At 34.7% G+C, this 17815-nt stretch overlaps 1 protein-coding gene and 3 pseudogenes across 1 annotated transcript in view; 3 read left to right on the forward strand and 1 right to left on the reverse strand.

The window, feature by feature from the left end:
• Window positions 1-3840, reverse strand: part of LOC143388774 (A-kinase anchor protein 9-like) — a 95249-nt gene extending 91409 nt beyond the window's left edge. The window contains 2 exon segments of the mRNA XM_077108298.1: window positions 3393-3482; window positions 3823-3840. Coding sequence (XP_076964413.1) covers window positions 3393-3482; window positions 3823-3840 — 108 coding nt within the window.
• A 971-nt stretch (window positions 3841-4811) lies between these two features.
• Window positions 4812-7034, forward strand: LOC143388889 (protein C-mannosyl-transferase DPY19L1 pseudogene; annotated as a pseudogene).
• Window positions 7035-10891: 3857 nt separating this feature from the next.
• On the forward strand, window positions 10892-11969 carry LOC143388821 (nucleophosmin pseudogene; annotated as a pseudogene).
• Window positions 11970-13785: 1816 nt separating this feature from the next.
• On the forward strand, window positions 13786-15313 carry LOC143388890 (myelin expression factor 2-like; annotated as a pseudogene).
• The last annotated feature ends 2502 nt before the right edge of the window (window positions 15314-17815 follow it).

Genomic DNA, 17815 nt, shown 5'->3' on the forward strand with positions numbered 1-17815 from the left:
GCATCACTGATAATGGTGTTTGTTGTACTAAATTTTCTTCCAGTTTTCTGCATAAGATGTAATTTATTCTTTTATGGTTGATAATTTTTATGCTTTTATTATATTTTATTTTTATGTGGTGCTGAGGATCAAACCCAGTGCCTCACACTTGCTAGGTGAGAACTCTACAAGTGAGCCACAACCACAGCCCAACAATGTTTTCTATTACTGATAAAACTTGCTATTATGAACATTCTTTTCTGTAAATTATTTTAACAATATTTATTGAACACCTACTATGTGCCAGGTACTGTGATTTTTTTTTCCTAACTGGTTTTACATGACAGTAAAGCAGAATTCATTTTGACACAATGTACACAAATGGAGCATAAATTCTCATTCCTCTCGGTGTACATGGTGCTGAGTCACAGCAGTACTGTAATCATATATATATGCTAATAGTGTCTGTTTAATTGTAATGTCCTTCCCATCCCCAATGCCTCACCCCTCCCTTCACTCTCCTTTGCACTATCCAAAGGTTCTTCATTCTTCCCTACCCCAACTCCCACTGTGGATCAGCATCCATTTATCAGAGAATACATTCAGCCTTTGGTTTCTTGGAATTGGCTTATATCATTTAGCATGATGTTTTCTAGTTCCACCATTACACCTGCAAATGACATAATTTTATTCTTGTGCATGTCTCTTGGTACACTTATGCAGTTAATTACTCTGTAGTACATATTCAGGGATAGAAATGTTTTGTCATCAAGTATGTATATCTTCAAGTTTAAGAAATAATACAAAGCAGTTTTCCTAACTAGTACAGATTTCACTGCTATTAGAATACATAAAAGATCATGTTGCTCTTTATACACATTTTCAATTATTAAGTTTTTTCATATGTGTGTATGTAATGGTATCTTGTGGTTTTAATTTCTATTTCCTTGAGTAGTAATAATGAGCTTGAATATATGTTCACTGGCCATTTGGATAATCTTTTGTGGAGTTATTAAAATTTTTCCCCATTTTAAGTATCTTCTCTTGGCTTATTCTTCCATTTTACACTTCTAATTGTTTTTCAAATTTGCCATGCTTGAATTAAAACTAATGATATTCCATATTTATGCCAAGGATTATAGTTTTGTTGATTACACATGGGTGGTTTCCTTGTAAAAATTATTTAAAACTTTAAAGTACCTAGTAAGAGAGAGTAACTGCTGTCCTTAAATAAGAATCAAAACTAATCAAAGAGTTTCCTTTCTCACTTCAAGTGCCCACGCACTTTCCTTTAATCTTTTAAAAGCAGGAGAGGGACTACCAAAGAGGCATGTGGGAAAAGGAGATTTTCTGGAACCATCCAATCTCATTCCCCTCCACAAGTGCTACTAATTTCCACTGGTTTCAGCTATCATCTGAGCACTTTCATCTGCTTTCAGATTGCTTTTGATTTTTCAGGTGTGATTCCAACAAATATTGTTCACTGAAATTTTCTTCTCAAACATTTTTAAGAAGCAAATGAATTTTCTGCTTGACTATTTTGTACTTGCTTTCTTTTGGGGGAGTTCTGGGGATTAAACTCAGTGGCAACCAATTAATGAGCCACATCTCCAGCCCTATTTTGACTTTTACTTACAAAAAGAGTCTCACTAATTTGCTTGGTGCCTCACCATTGTGGAGGAGGCTGAGTTTGATCTTGTAATCATCCTGCCTCAGCCTTTTGAGCTGCTAGGATTACAGGCACACCTGGCCTAATTTACGTCTTTTGATTGTATTGCTTCAGACAGCCTGTTTACACTTTTTCCATCTAATTGTTTTAGTAAAAATATTAAATAAATGTCAGAATAATTATTGTACATACATTTTAGGCACATAGGCAAGAAATTTATTTGGTGATTTTTTCTTTTTTGTATACTTTGATTTTGCTGTCAGCAGTGAAAACTGAACCCAAGAGTGCTCTACCTCTGACCTGCATCCCCAGTTTTTTTGTTGTTGTTGTTTAATATTGAGATAGTTGCCCATCCTGGCTTCCAACTTTCAATCCTTATGCCACAAGCCTCCTGTGTTTCTGGAATTAAAAGGATATATCACCCTGCATAGCTCATTAGGGGATGTCTACTGGATACTTACCTATCCCAAGAATTCTCTACTTGGTATGGTGGGTCACACCTTTAGTAATGCCAGCTACTTGGGAGGATGGAAGATCACAACTTTGAGGCCAGCGTCAACAAATAAAAACAAAAATTAAAAATAAAAATAAAAAGGTCTGGGGATATGGCTTCAATCCTCACTACTTCCAAACGAAAAGAAAAAAAAAATCATTGAGAAATATTACACATATTGCGGAAATAATCCTTACATAATTTGATTGCACATATCTTCATGAAAGCTAATCACTTCATAAAGAATACATAAATATAGTGCAGTCTTAATATGAATAATACATACATTACCCCAGATATCTACTTAGTTTCTTAAAACATGTCTAGATTATGTACAGTTCTTCTTAGAAGTCCTATCATTGGACTTATACTTGTCTTCTATATTTATCAACATTGCAATAATCCTTATTTTACTATATAGTACAAATATTTTCCCTATGTGGATAATTACACTGTTGTTCGTATAGCCACTTAAGTCTACATATAAGATTAAGATATTTGACTATGGTGGCTTGACTCAGCCTAAAGCCACAGCTACTTTTGTCACCAATCCCTCACTAGATCTCTTGACACTTGGCAAATGTGAATAAGACTAATATGTATATTCTAAATACATATAAAGTCTTAGCCCTAATTGTGAAAGAAATAATACTATACTGCACAGTAAAAAAAAAAAAAAAACAACCAAAACACTCAACTTAAAAGTTACTTTCTTTTAAAGATATTTTTTAGTTCTTGATTGACATTTATTTTATTCATTTAAATGTGCTGAGAATCAAAGCCAGTGCCTCATACAAGCAGGGTAATTGCACTTACTTGCCCACGACAATTATTTTCTTAAGAAGTTAAAATAACATGAAACTTTAGAGCAATATCATGCATAAAATTATTACATAAATAAATCAACAATTAAAAGACTAATATTGTGTGTCTCTAAAAGTTCATTTCAAAAAGTAAACTCTTCTATCACATTGGTAACTCAAGATTTCACTGTGAAATAACAGATAAATTTTCCTGTCTATCTATTCAATGGAAATTACCTGAACATAAGAAAGATATTTGTCCAAATTTTCTGGAAAGTTGATTACACACACACACACACACACACACACACACACACACACACATTTAGCCATAAGATATTTTATTTTTGTGAATAAAATGTATATAAAATACTATGACCAGTTCAAAAAATAGATTTCAGACGTCATAAATTTATTTCCTGTAAGGCCCAGGAAGTTTTTGCCTTACCTTTAATATTTTCAAAATAATGAAAACCGTCACCAGCATAAGGTGAGGAAGGACATAACGAACTGCTTCCTTAAACTCATCAGCAATGGACTGCAAAGCAAAAAAAAAACAAAAAAAAAAACATAATAATGTTCCTCTGACATCAAAGATACATAATCACCATTCCTAACAAATAGTTTTTAACCTATATAATACAAGATTGTCAAAACTATAATGAAAAAAAATAAGCTACACTGAAACTCAAGTACCATAAATTACGTTTTGCCTCTCCTTTTCCCACTTAAGATAACTTCTTTTCCCACTTTATTAGATATATATATACATTTTATCCTTTAGGGTAGGGCTAATAACTCTCACAAAAGACTTCTGAAGGTTTTCTTAAACATTTGAGCTTCCATATACCCTAAAGGAATTCTAAAATGCTGCATACTCTCTTGCACATTTTCATGTTGTAATTAGAAATGTTTGAAGTTTAAATACCAATAAAGGGTGTATGTGAAGAGATGATGTTTAATATAAATGTAACTTAAGTATATTTTATCAATGACTGAATAAATTTCAGACTAAAGCCATTTAACATATGAAATATTTGTTATATAATTTAATTGACAAAGCCGATCTTCAATTGATATAACAAGTAGACAGGTCATATATTTGTCAGAAAGCCTGAGTTGATTAGATTTAAAAAAAAAACATATTAATACCTGGCCTCAAGGAGTAAAAGCATAAGGAAGGATCTAAAATTGTTTCTACCATAGTACATCCAGGTATGAGAATTGTACATGCTTACCCTCTTAAATATAGTCAATAAATAATGAAGCACTCTTTTTAAAAAGTTAATAATCATCTTTGAAATCAAATCTTTTTCTTTATTTTTTAGTTTTACATGGATGCAGTATCTTTATTCTGTATATTTACTTTTATGTGGTGTGGAGGATAAAATCCAGTGCCTCACATGTGGGAGGGAATTGGTCTACCACTGAGTCACACCCCAGCCACCCATATATTGTTTCTTAATTCATAGGTACTCAGATAAACGTGACAAGGCAGAGGCACATATGGCATTTAAATACCAAGATCTTTTACCATTATCACCCCAAATCTTTCTTTTGGATATTCTTAGTTTGTACTCAATGAATTATTAGTAGAAATCCTTTTTGTTTCGTTTTCACTGCAGCCCTGGGGATTTTTACATGTTGGATCAGTGTCTAAAAGGAAATTCGATATGGCAAGGTATAATGCATAAGAGAAGTTGGAAAGAACAATGTAAAATATACAGGCAAGATCTCAGACAAACTAGGAACTGATTCCCTTAAAGATCTTATTATCTTTAAAGATTTTATTATCTTTTCAAGAACTTTCAGGTATACCTAGGGATAGGTATACCCAGGTGTTAAACACTACTACTCTGTAGAATACATGATTTTCAAAGGTGCTCCGGACGTCGGGGCCGGGGAACCAGGACCGAGCGCGCGTCCCCGTCCCCAGGGCGCAAGGGCGCTGCGGGCAGGAAGGGGCCCCGAGCGGAGCCCAGCGTGTTGCCCGTCGGGGTCGGCCTCGGGGGGCGCCTGGTGGGGCGCCTGGTGGCCGGGCTGCGCGGGGCGCTGGGCCTGCGGCGCGCGGGGCGCGGCCGGACCTGGACCATGGACCATGCTTCTACTAGCTGCCTTTGCAGCCGTGTTGCACTGGAGCCATATAACACACCTGTTTGAAAATGATCGTCATTTTTCTCACCTCTCAACATTGGAAAGGGAGATGGCTTTTCGCACTGAAATGGGGCTATATTATTCTTACTTCAAGACTATTGTGGAAGCCCCCTCATTTTTGAATGGAGTATGGATGAGTATGAATGATAAACTGACCGAATACCCTCTTGTTATTAATACATTAAAAAGGTTAATCTTTACCCTGAGGTAATCTTGGCCAGCTGGTACCGAATTTATACCAAATAAATGGACATGATTGGTATTCAAACCAAGATATGTTGGACAGTTACCAGAGGAGAAGGACTCAGTCCTATTGAAAGTTGTGAAGGATTGGGAGATCCTGCTTGCTTTTATGTTGCTGTAATTTTTATTTTAAATGGACTAATGATGACATTATTCTTCATATACGGCACATATTTAAGTGGAAGTCGATTGGGAGGCCTGTTACAGTGTTATGCTTCTTTTTCAATCATGGAGAGTGTACCCGTGTGATGTGGACACCGCCTCTCCGCGAAAGCTTTTCGTATCCTTTCCTTGTACTTCAGATGTTGCTTGTGACTCATATTCTCAGGGCTACAAAAGTTTATAGAGGAAGCTTGATTGCGCTCTGCATTTCCAATATATTTTTCATGCTTCCATGGCAGTTTGCTCAGTTTGTACTTCTTACTCAGATCGCATCATTATTTGCAGTATATGTTGTGGGGTATATTGATATATATATAAATTATGGAAGATCATTTATATACACATGATTTCTCTTGCACTTTGTTTTGTTTTGATGTTTGGGAACTCAATGTTGTTAACATCCTACTACGCTTCCTCTTTGGTAATTATTTGGGGCATGCTGGCATTGAAACCACATTTTGTGAAAATAAATGTGTCTGAGCTTAGGTAATGGATTATCCAAGGATGTCTTTGGTTGTTTGGAACCATTATACTCAAATATTTGACATCTAGACTCTTTGGAATTGCAGATGATGCTCATATTGGCAACTTATTAACATCAAAATTCTTCAGTTATAAGGATTTTGATACTTTATTGTATACCTGTGCAGCAGAGATCGACTTTATGGAAAAGGAGACTCCTCTGAGATATACAAAGACTTTGTTGCTCCCAGCTGTACTTGTAGTATTCATTGCCATCATTAGAAAGATTATTAGTGATATGTGGAGCATCTTAGCTAAACAACAGACACATATAAGAAAACGTCAGTTTGATCATGGAGAGCTGGTTTATCGTGCATTGCAACTGTTAGCTTATACAGCCCTTGGCATTTTGATTATGAGACTAAAACTCTTCTTGACACCACACATGTGTGTTATGGCTTCCTTGATCTGCTCTAGACAGTTATTTGGATGGCTCTTTTGCAAAGTACATCCTGGTGCTGTTGTTTTTGCTGTACTAGCAACAATGTCAATTCAAGGTTCAGCGAATCTTCAAACCCAATGGAATATTGTAGGGGAGTTCAGCAATTTGCCACAAGAAGAACTTATAGAATGGATCAAATATAGTACCAAACCACATGCAGTGTTTGCAGTGCCATGCCCACTATGGCAAGTGTGAAGTTGTCTGCCCTTCGTCCGGTTGTGAACCATCCACATTATGAAGATGCAGGCTTGAGAGCCAGAACGAAAATAGTATACTCAATGTATAGTCGAAAAGCAACTGAAGAAGTGAAGCAAGAATTGGTAAAGTTAAAAGTGAATTATTACATTCTAGAAGAGTCATGGTGTATAAGAAGATCCAAGCCTGGTGGCAGCATGCCTGAAATTTGGGATGTGGAAGATCCTGCCAGTGCTGGGAAAACTCCCTTGTGTAATCTCTTGGTGAAGGAATCAAAGCCTCACTTCACCACTGTATTCCAGAACAGTGTTTACAAAGTTCTAGAAGTTATAAAAGAATGACTACTACTTCATGACCTGCCTCCTACAGAGAATTACATCAGTAATGGTTTTAATGTTTTGCTAATAAGTCATGTATTGTTTTTAATTCAAATCCCCCAAATTTTTATAGGTAACTGTTTTCAAACAGAAAACATTTTATTTGGTAAATTTGAATGTTATTCTGATTGTGAAAATGGCATATACCCTCATCAGTTGGTTACCATTTTAATGCACCCCTTAAAATTTGCTATGCAAGTGAGTATATGCTTGTACTTGACTTCAATATTTGTGCTAAAGTGAGCAAAGCCAGCTGTGTAAAAATATATGATGGTCATGACAAAAGCGATATGAAAATGTAATCAGTTCTGAATCCTGTTGGGGCTTCCCTTACAGTTTGTGGCCTGCTAACGCCCCTTGCTTACTTCTTCGCCTCCTGCTCTTGTCTTTGGACAGTGCAGTGTTCATGTAGGTTTTCAGTCCTGCCAGCCCTCTCATTACTTGAGTTCTAGTAAATGGCACAAATGTGGGTATTTGCTTTCTGGAATTATCTATTCATCTCAGTTCCTCGTGTTCATTTTCTTCTCTATTGCTCTTGTGAATGAGGTCTTTTCTTCCCATTTTTAATCCAGACTCTTGAAGCTAATGGTTAGGACCAAATCCCTCTAACTTCCAACCATATGGCATTCTTGTGTCTCTATACCACTCACAAGGTTTTTTCAGATAAGTGCTATTTACCCAAGTTGCTTATCAAGTACTTATACTTAGTAAAAAATAATAATAATAATAATAATGGTAACTGTCTTTACTTAGTAAATAATAATAATAATAATAATGGTAACTGTATTTTTCTCATTTTTAGTATTATTCAAATGTTTATATTTTAATGACTTTAAACCACTTTAAATTTTTTTTCATGTTTAATTCTAGTTTAAAAAAAAAAAAACAAACTATTTTAAACAACCCCAAATATACTGCATCTACAAACTAATGTATATTCAGGTTGACATATAGTAGAATGTAGCATATGGTAATTCTTCTTTTACTACTAAGATACAATGAAACATGACTAATTTTTTCTGTCAAAAAAGTAAATGAATAATGATAAACAAAACAAAACAAAACAAAAAATAAAATTAATATTTATACTATGGACAACAGTATGAAATGAAAACATCCACTGTATTTGGCAAATTAAGTTAATTTTTACAGGTAGATTTTAATATTATATCCTGATTACAACAGAGATGATAGTGTTTTGAGGGGAAGGGTAAAAAATAATACAAAGATTACTGACTGTAGAGGGAACAAATGGAAGTATGGAGTAACTAGAGTAAAGAAAGGTTGAATGGTTTTCTTCTTTGAAGACAATACAGAGTTGATTATCATATTTTGAGAAGAAAGAGCTACTCTAGATGGAGAATTTGCTATAGCTAATAAGTAGTCAAGTATCACTTATGTCAATGAAACATACAGGGGTTAACAGAATAAAAATTTTTCCTCTCTTCACTTATTTCCATTTTATCTAAATGCTTTATTAAACCAAGAAATCTGTGTCTTCCAACTAACTTCAGTATTTATCTCCTTTAAATTGTAGACCTGATAGTGAAACTGATGTGAGAATGCAAGAGGCTATTCTCATTTCTTTATGATTTCTCCAAGTCATCCTACTGGGAATATAATACTGAAATAGCTCACAGATCCATCTCTATACTCTCATTCAGAATATATTGGATTCTTCTGGGTATTCCCACCATCATATGAAAACTAAATAATTTTTTCTTGCACCTGTTGTCACCTCTGACTCTTTACTGCATGCTGAATATTTTTTCCAGGTATCCTATGTTGATTTAGGTAGAGTCACAATTTTACAATTGAATTTTTGTTCACATATTCTAATTAAATTAAACTTATTTTTTTTTACATTTGCCAGGTCCTTGCATGTTTTATAATATAAAGAGAAAAATATATTTGTAGAGCTATCTACATTATGCAAGTGCAGAAATATTTTGAAAATACAAATAAGTTTCTAAATATTTGTGGTATTTACTCAAAATTATTTAATTCATTATCTGATTAAATAATGTATTGATATGTTAAAACTATCAATTTTGAATGATCAGAAATAAATAACTAAATAATATACTTGTTATTTTTGGAGATTAAGTTCGGTATAGTCACCTCAAATGTTCAATTTATGAACACGGAACTACTATTCTTGTGGGAAATAAAAGGTTGATTTTCTGAGGACTGATATCTCCATTTTCATCAACATATAAAAACATAACCTTGTTTTATGAATGTTTTTATTCTAGAATTTACCTCAGGTAATAGGAACAATTTTGGCAGACAAGTTAGCTTCTCCAGGTGTATATAACTGCAAGCCAATGGTTAACTGAAACTGGGCATACATTATCACCCCAATACTTCATGACAATGTGAAATTGTGTCAAACCGCTCATGCTCCAGAGACTACACCCTTTCTCAGTTTTCTTTTTCCCTATTCTATTTCACCGTCTTCTTTAAAGGTTATTACTTAATTTTTCTTGCAGAACATTTTCTCAAAATTTATTAATGCACAAAACAACAACAATAACAAAAGAAAACTGCATCTAGGTACCCAACCTAAGATAGCCATCAACACTTCATTGAATCACAGTGCATTGTTTTCTTCTTCATGTGAGTTTTCACCTTGGCTAAAGATCACTGAGTTAGGTGTTTTTTTTTTTTTTTTTTTGTTGTTGTTGTTGCTGTTGATGTACATGCTCTAAATTCCTCACTCTCTGTGGCATCATGATGCTCTTTTTAAATTAATTTTGATTGCTGCCTTTTTTCAGGGGAGGGAGATGCTCTTGGAAAATATGTTTTTTCATTACTTGTAATTTTCCTTTATGAAACAGGTTACATAAAAACATAGTAGTCCTTGATTCTTGCCAGTTTATCTACAAAATTTAGAAGATGTAATGTCATACAATAAATGTTCAATAAAAGTTTTGAACAGGTGACTGTAAAAGGCAATGAAAGTGTGTCCATAGATTTCATGGAAAGGGTTTTTTACTCTAATATATTTTTTTTTTTTTGCAAAACCTGTCCCTAATGGTTCTAGAAAAATCACATACTCATAATTTCCTCCTAACGTCTTAGATGCTGTTTTCAGGCTAATTTATGTAGGCAAATAGATCTGGAACCATGGTGAAGAATCTGTATACCGATTTTACAAACAGCTCTTACTGTTTTTTCCATCACATAGTACTTCCCTACCTTCTCATTGTATTTCAGTTTAAAAAGGTTTTAGGGGAAGTGTGATATGGGCCATGAATAATTCACATGATGATTGAAGTCTGCATATTCCTTTTCTCATTTGGAAATTTTTAGGAGACTTAAAACTTTTTCAAAATCTCATTCTGATTGAATAAATTATATGGTAAATTTACTGGTATCTGATTTCCATAGTGAGATAGTCAGGATTATTTACAGAAATAGAAAAAAAAAACATTGTATCCACACACCACACATTCATTCTTGTACAGTCATAAATATGACTTATGTTAAGAAATTGGCTTATGCAATTATAAAGGCTGAGGAGTTGTAGGATCTGCAGTAGGCAAGCTGGGGATATAGAAGAGGAAGAGGGAAGATAAGTTACAGTCTAAACATCAGACAATTCAAGATCAAAGAATAACTGATGTTTCAGTTTTTGTCCAACGGCAGAAACAAAGCAGAAAAAGATGTTTCTGTTCAGGTAATCAGGTGTGAGGAGCTCCTTATTACTTACTCAGTTAATCATAATATTTTGTTCTATTCAAACATTCAAATTGGGTAAGAGCTACCACAGTAAAAATGGTAATCTGCTTTCACACTCTACTGATTCAAATCAGTCTCATTAAAAATCACCTTCAGCCTGGCGTGATTCCGTCCTGCACGTCTCTTTAGAGCAGCCACCCATTTTCCGTCCGCCTTCTCTCCCACCTAAGTGCGTGCTACCACCCCATGGAAGATTCGATGGATATGGACATGAGCCCCCTGAGGCCCCAGAACTACCTTTTCGGTTGTGAGCTAAAAGCTGACAAAGATTATCACTTTAAGGTGGATAATGATGAAAATGAGCACCAGTTATCATTAAGAACGGTCAGTTTAGGGGCTGGTGCAAAGGATGAATTGCACATTGTTGAAGCAGAGGCAATGAATTATGAAGGCAGTCCAATTAAATTAACACTGGCAACATTGAAAATGTCAGTACAGCCAACTGTTTCCCTTGGGGGCTTTGAAATCACACCACCTGTGGTCTTAAGGTTGAAGTGCAGTTCAGGGCCTGTGCATATTAGTGGCCAGCACTTAGTAGCTGTGGAGGAAGATGCAGAGTCAGAAGATGAAGAGGAAGAGGATGTGAAACTCTTAAGTGTATCTGGAAAGCGATCTGCCCCTGGAGGTGGTAGCAAAGTTCCCCAGAAAAAAGTAAAACTTGCTGCTGATGAAGATGTCGATGATGATGAAGATGATGATGATGAAGATGAAGATGATGATGATGATGATTTTGATGATGAGGAAACTGAAGAAAAAGCTCCAGTGAAGAAATCTATACGAGATACTCCAGCCAAAAATGCACAAAAATCGAACCAGAATGGAAAAGACTCAAAACCAACAACACCAAGATCAAAAGGTCAAGAATCCTTCAAAAAACAGGAAAAAACTCCAAAAACACCAAAAGGACCTAGTTCTGTAGAAGACATAAAAGCAAAAATGCAAGCAAGTATAGAAAAAGCACATTGAACAGCCCTGGGCACTACTGGTAAATTAAGCCCAAAGATGGGGAGAAAGGAAAAGGAGAGACAAATATAGTCCATACTGAGTATCATCAACAATCCAGGCTGAAGTCTTCTATTTTAATCTCAATCCCCTTTCCTGATTTGCCACCCACACCCACTTGCAGGCTGGAAGCAATCTCTCTTGATTTCCTAAAGCACTTTTGACTGCTGTGAATTCAGTTGAACCTTATATACTGCTCTCTTGTGCATATGCCTCATCATCTCTTGGACCATGTTTTAATCACCTTTGTATCTCCTTAGCTGCTCAATAAATATTTGAATGAATCAAAAAAAAAATCACCTTCATGTGCATCATCCGAATAATATTTGACCAAACATCTGGGGACAAGTGGCCAAGAGAAATCCAAGCATAAACTTAATCACTAGAAATGCACATGCATGCTTATTCACAAATAAATTTTATTATATTTTCATTTCCTGAATGCCACTGATTGAAAGAAAAGTGAGATCATTTTAAAATTATGTTAGCCACTGATTTAAAGACAAATGAGATCATTTTACAATTATGTTAGCCATAATATACTTAGATATTTTTAATTTATATATACACACAAGTCTCACTCTGATTATTGTATCTTCATCACTTAGATATAGCAAAAAAAAAAAAAATACCAAATTTCAAGGCTTTGAACATAAAACTGTGTAACCAAAATCTGGTATTTTTTCTCCAAGTAAGAAATTTAGATATTTAATGATCAAATCTCATCATTCTGTGTACAGCTTATATTAATTTCTTCATTATTGTCTTTATTTTATGTTCTTTATCATTTGATTATGAGTCATAAGTATTTTTCATCCTGTTTCATTGGAAAATGATAGACTAAAATCTTATTAGAAATGAGACAATTTAGTAACATATTGTGTTAATTTTAAGAGAAAATGAATCTTTTAATTTGCCTTCGGATCCATGTTTCTTATTTAGAGATATGGAGCATAATATTTTATGGGATATTATGCATTGTATTATGAATTGTATACATTGTTGTATCTTTTTATTGCACTCTTTTATATAAAAAAGACATTCACACTACAGTTTATTTCCTAATATAAGAAAAATATTTTGATTTCACTGTGAAGCCATGCATTTCATCATTGCACCCTCTGTATACAATCTTGTTTACATTCTATATAAAAACACAATTTTATATACAAAAGTCACAGTGCAATTAGGCTCCTATGTGGAAACAACCAGAGTCACCAAACCAGTGAGCTATATCCCCATTTCTTTTAATTTTATTTTTTTAAATTTTTAGACAAGTTCTAAGTTGCTGAGACTGTCCTTGAACTTGTAATCCTCCTGCCTCAGGCTTCTGAGTTGTTGGGATTGCAGGCATGCATCACTATGCCTAGCTGAATTTACATTTTACAAATAAATTGGCATGAATATTTACATGTACCTATATTTTTGTATTGAAGGATTTTGGTAAAATTACTGAATGATAGAAGATGTGCATTGAAAATATTACGTGTTTCACAGTTGTAAGCAGGTATTTGCATTGTGTTTCTGATTTCAAAGAAATTCTTCTGAAGATTATGAACAATCTCACTTTAGATTAATTTGTTTTTTAAACAAAGGTACCAATATTTTATATCTGAGGAAAATTTTCCAACTTTTTGTTAGTAATATTTTTAGACATGAGTAGGTTTTGAACTACATCACAATTTTGTATAAAATTGTTTTTTACGTAATTCTGACAGACCCTATTTAATGTTCTTCCAAAACTTTCCTGATTCTATTAAATGAAATTTGGAGCAAGTACAGATATAAGATGTCCAAATTTTGAGTAAAATCAAGATTTTGTCAGAAAAAAAGAAAGAATATAGTCACTAGGATGAATGAGCAGAAGATGCCAAATTGAGCAGAAATTTTATTCAAAATGTGATGAAATAGGGGATCCGTTACCGCTTCCCCGGCCGCCGCCATTGTCGCGCTCGGAGCCCCTCAGTGCAGGCGGCCCAGGCGGAGCCAGCAGCGGCGGGATGGCAGACGCTGACAAGCCCGAGGTGGTCGGGCCGCTGGCGACGACAGCCCTCAGCAGCTGCCCGCAGAGTCTCAGGGTGAATCGCGGGGAGAATCGCTCCCCCCGAAGCCAGAGAAGCAGCCTCCGCAGCACAGCAGTAGCTCCAATGGCGTTAAAATTACTGGGGGATTGAACCCAGAGGTGCTTTACCACTGAGGGAGAATGATGAATCAGTGAAAGAAGAAAAATCTGACTTAAAAGAAAAATCTTCAGGAAATAAGAAGGCCAATAGATTTCATCCTTATTCAAAAGACAAGCATTTGGGCACTGGAGAAAAGAAGGGTCCAAATCGTAACAGAGTTTTCATTAGCAACATCCCGTATGATATGAAATGCCAAGCTATTAAAGATCTAATGAGAGAAAAAGTTGGTGAGGTTACATACGTGGAGCTCTTTAAGGATGCGGAAGGAAAATCAAGGGGTTGTGGTGTTGTTGAATTCAAAGATGAAGAATTTGTAAAGAAAGCACTAGAAACTATGAACAAATATGATCTTAGTGGAAGACCCCTTAATATTAAAGAGGATCCTGACGGAGAAAATGCTCGTAGGGCATTGCAAGGAACAGGAGGATCATTTCCAGGAGGACATGTCCCTGATATGGGATCAGGGTTGATGAATTTACCACCTTCCATTCTCAATAATCCAAATATTCCTCCTGAGGTTATCAGTAATTTGCAGGCTGGTAGACTTGGTTCTACAATTTTTGTTGCTAATCTTGACTTCAAAGTTGTTTGGAAGAAGCTAAAGGAAGTGTTCAGCATAGCTGGAACTGCAAAGCGGGCAGATATTAAAGAAGACAAAGATGGAAAGAGCAGAGGAATGGGCACTGTCACTTTTGAGCAAGCAATTGAAGAAGTTCAAGCAATTTCTATGTTCAATGGGCAGTTTTTATTTGATAGACCTATGCATGTGAAAATGGATGACAAGTCTGTCCCTCATGAAGACTACCGTTCACATGGTAGTAAAACACCACAATTACCACGTGGTCTTGGAGGCATTGGAATGGGACTTGGTCCAGGTGGACAGCCTATTAGTGCTAGCCAATTGAACATAGGTGGTGTAATGGGAAATTTAGGTCCAAGTGGAATTGGGTTTGGTGGTCTGGAAGCAATGAATAGCATGGGAGGATTTGGTGGAGTTGGCCGAATGGGAGAGCTATACCGTGGGGCGATGACTAGTAGCATGGAGTGAGATTTTGGACGTGGTGATATTGGAATAAATCGAGGCTTTGGAGATTCCTTTGGTAGACTTGGCAGTGCAATGATTGGAGGGTTTGCAGGAAGAATAGGAGCTTCTAACATGGGTCCAGTAGGATCTGGAATAAGTGGTGGAATGGGTGGCATGAACAGTGTGACTGGAGGAATGGGGATGGGACTAGACCGCATGAGTTCCAGCTTTGATAGAATGGGACCAGGTATAGGAGCTATACTGGAAAGGAGCATCGATATGGATCGAGAAATTGATGTTCGCTTGGATCGTAATGCATAATTTCAAACCACGGTTGGAACATTCCTTCATCTGTTTTGCTGAATCTACTAGTAAAAGTCATTTTTTTAGTAATACTGTATGCTTACAAAAGCTGTAAAAATGAACTTTTAAAATTCCCACCAGCTTTTAACAGTATAATGTTAAAAATATACTGTGATTTTTGTTAATCTCAAGTTTGGGTTTCCTAAAGACAGCAAGTCTGGTCATTCAGTTTAAATGAATGGTTATACAGTTTTTAATGAAATAAGCCATTTTCTTCTTGTTTTCAGTATGACATAGTAGTGTTTGTTCTAGTTTCCCCAGCCTTTATCAACTTATTGTAAGGTAAATGATAAATGGTTTTTTTCATAACTTGTGTTTTATAATATGTAATTGTTCATGAAAAGAAAGGGCTCAGACAAATTAGGATGTGATTTTGGTTGGTTTTAAATTGCTTTTCTGTGGTGATAAAGAATTACTATTAAGTAAGTTTTAGATTCTGAAGTTTAGGATGTTTTTATTTGACTTAAATGAAGAAATGGGTTTTTCCTTCTCTACCACCCCCACCATTCACATTTTCCACATTAACACTATTAAGAAAAATCAATCTCCACAGCCCCTTATTTTATTATTTCCAATAATTCCAAGTTCATATAGAACTGATAACGAAGCAAGTCCAATGTATAATAACAGGCAGACAGCTCCCAACCTTCTGTCTAATTTCCAACCATTAAAGTGAACTTCTAAAAAAAGAAAAATAATGGAAATGTTAAGAGAAATGGTTATGTAAGTGAGTCCTTTGCTGTTTACTTCTACAGGAGCTGATTCATTTATAAAAGCAGTTTTAATAAGCCAGGGAACACCTTGGCATAGCATATCAAACACATTGGATCCTACAATGTTAGACATAGCCATGTCTCCTTTACCTGCAAAAGAAAAGCATGTTGTTAAAATGTGCATATAATACTGTTTTATGACTAATCTTCATAAGAAAAAACACTGGGTACTTTTTTGTTGTTGGTAGTTTGGGAAAATTGTTAGAGCAAGTCTTATTGAATTTGTATTTTTAAATTTTTCTTGGGTTAGTATTTAAGTTTAACATTTATTTAATAATGATTATCTTTATTTATTAAACCATTTTCAATAAGATGTAGCTTACTCATTGCTTTTCATTTTAATTTAGTTAATTACCATTTAATGCACAATTCAGTTAAATCATATGGGGAATTAGATTGAATGAAATTAATTTGCTATGATATAATAAACTTGTCCCTTGAGTCAATTTTTTTTTCTTCAAAAGTATGTTACTGAAGAAATAAATATTTTTCACATTACCTTGACTCAAGTGTATTTAGCTAAGCTTAAAGAAAGGGCACTGCAGCTTCCAGGTCTTACCTTTTCTTGCAACCAGCACACTTGCAACTGTATCTGGTATGCTTGTTCCTGCTGCTAATAGAGTAAGGCCCATTACTGTGTCTGGAATTTCTAGTGTTTCCCCTGTAAGACACCATAATTATAAGTTATAAATCTTACAGATGAGCTAACCACTCTCTTAGATATTTCAGATATTTCCTCTTTGTTCAAAAACAAAATAGGCATGTTTAGATTTCTGAATCAATGTGTATTTACTTAGTTTTTAGCTAGCAAAATCTTTGAATTGAGTTGGTAATTTGGGTAACCCAGGTAGTACCAATTTTTAATGACATTTGTAAAGATATTTAGCAGCCGCAATTTTACCAATGAGAAATGTTCGTTCCCCATTTGGTATTTTTATAGAAGTTGTAGATGTTCACTGTTATTGGGGTTGTTGTTTACTTAATATATGCTAATGAGACTGATCATTTTCTTTTTTTAAAAAATATTTTCTTAACATAGTGAGTTAAGCCAACTCTCAATTTGAGCTACAAATGAGTAAACATGTATGTATTTTAAAAGTCCTACTTTAAACATATACCTTAATTTGGTGTTTTCCTTGGGAAAGTCCAACAATCTTAGAAGAAAACAAATTTTTTTTTGTTTTTGAGTCTAACATATAGTCCCAACTCATTAATAATTTCATTATATTTGATGTCAGTTTAACATTTTTTCAGGAATGTGCTTGTTCTTGGTAACAGAACCAAAGGGTAGTTAAAATGAAAAAAAAGAAAGGGACATGTAACTAACTGAAAACACAGTTTAGAATATTTTTTCTGTATTCCCCCCCCCCAATAATGCTAGTTGTAATAATTTATAAAGTAGCCTATTTCTTGCATGTTCATTTTCTTGGTATTGGAATTGGTTGTTAATTTTTGTTACTTGAGTTCATATGTACATTAATAACACTATTATTTATAATCTTAGGGGCTATTCTGTGATCTCTTACTTGGTTTTGCTTTTTTCATGTTTTTCTATTATCAATTATGTTCTTACTTTGAAAATTTGGATAGATTTAATATGTAAGATATTTGGATTTTTCATTTTCTTCATTAAAAAATGAAAAAGAAATATTCTGCTTTTTCCTAACATACTATTTTAAGACGTCTA

The sequence above is a fragment of the Callospermophilus lateralis genome, unplaced genomic scaffold (genome assembly GCF_048772815.1).
Source record: "Callospermophilus lateralis isolate mCalLat2 unplaced genomic scaffold, mCalLat2.hap1 Scaffold_43, whole genome shotgun sequence".
Classification (NCBI taxonomy): domain Eukaryota; kingdom Metazoa; phylum Chordata; class Mammalia; order Rodentia; family Sciuridae; genus Callospermophilus; species Callospermophilus lateralis.